Source organism: Eimeria mitis, genomic scaffold (assembly GCF_000499745.2).
Source record: "Eimeria mitis Houghton genomic scaffold, Emh_scaff4488, whole genome shotgun sequence".
NCBI lineage: Eukaryota > Apicomplexa > Conoidasida > Eucoccidiorida > Eimeriidae > Eimeria > Eimeria mitis.
Genome location: NW_013572805.1, coordinates 3091 through 3811, shown reverse-complemented (window position 1 = coordinate 3811; position 721 = coordinate 3091). Strand labels below are relative to the sequence as shown.

General features: G+C 44.9%; 1 protein-coding gene across 1 annotated transcript in view; it reads right to left on the bottom strand.

Annotated features, from left to right (window-relative positions):
- EMH_0075530 (supt5h protein, putative) overlaps positions 1-721 on the bottom strand; it is a gene marked incomplete at both ends in the record, with an annotated part of 2083 nt that overhangs the window by 1061 nt on the left and 301 nt on the right. The window contains 2 exons of the mRNA XM_013499606.1: positions 3-155; positions 384-599. Coding sequence (XP_013355060.1) covers positions 3-155; positions 384-599 — 369 coding nt within the window. The remainder of the gene's footprint in view (positions 1-2; positions 156-383; positions 600-721) is intronic.

The window sequence follows — 721 nt, the reverse complement described above, 5'->3', positions numbered from 1 at the left end:
TGCTGCTGCTGCTGCTGCTGCTGCTGCTGCTGCTGCTGCTGCTGCTGAGATATACGCCGAACTTCTGCTGCTTTTGCTGCCCAACGAGAAGCCTCCTGAGCCTCGCTAGGATCTATAAAGTCATCCGCTTCTTCTTCTTCTTCTTCGTCACCCACCTAAAACACAAACCCTCGTAAACCCTAAACCCTCGTAAACCCTAAACCCTAGGAAACCCTAGGAAACACTAGGAAACAATAGGAAACAATAGGAATTAATAGGAAACAATAAACCCTAAACCCTAGTAAACCCTAGTAAACCCTAGGAAACCCTAAACCCTAAACCCTAGGAAACCCTAGTAAACCCTAGTAAACCCTAGAAAACCCTAAACCCTAAAAATAACATACCTGGGCCTCTACATCGAGAAAGGCACTAACACCCCTTCTTCTTTTTGCTGCTCTTTCCCTTGCATGCGTTTTGGTTTTAGTTTGTCTCCTTTTTGTTTTTTCTTTTTTTGTTTTTTGTTTTTCTCTTTCTCTTTCTGTCTCCTCCCCTGAGCTGCTGCTGTCGCTGCTGCTGTCCTCATCAGCAGAAGAAGAAGAAGAAGAAGATGGATCCTCCTCCTGCACGCAAACCCTAAACCCTAAACCCTAAACCCTAAACCCTAAACCCTAATTTGTCGTCAAGAAAGCAAACTAACACACACTGCTTCGCTTCTATGGACTAGGGTTTAGGGTTTAGGGTC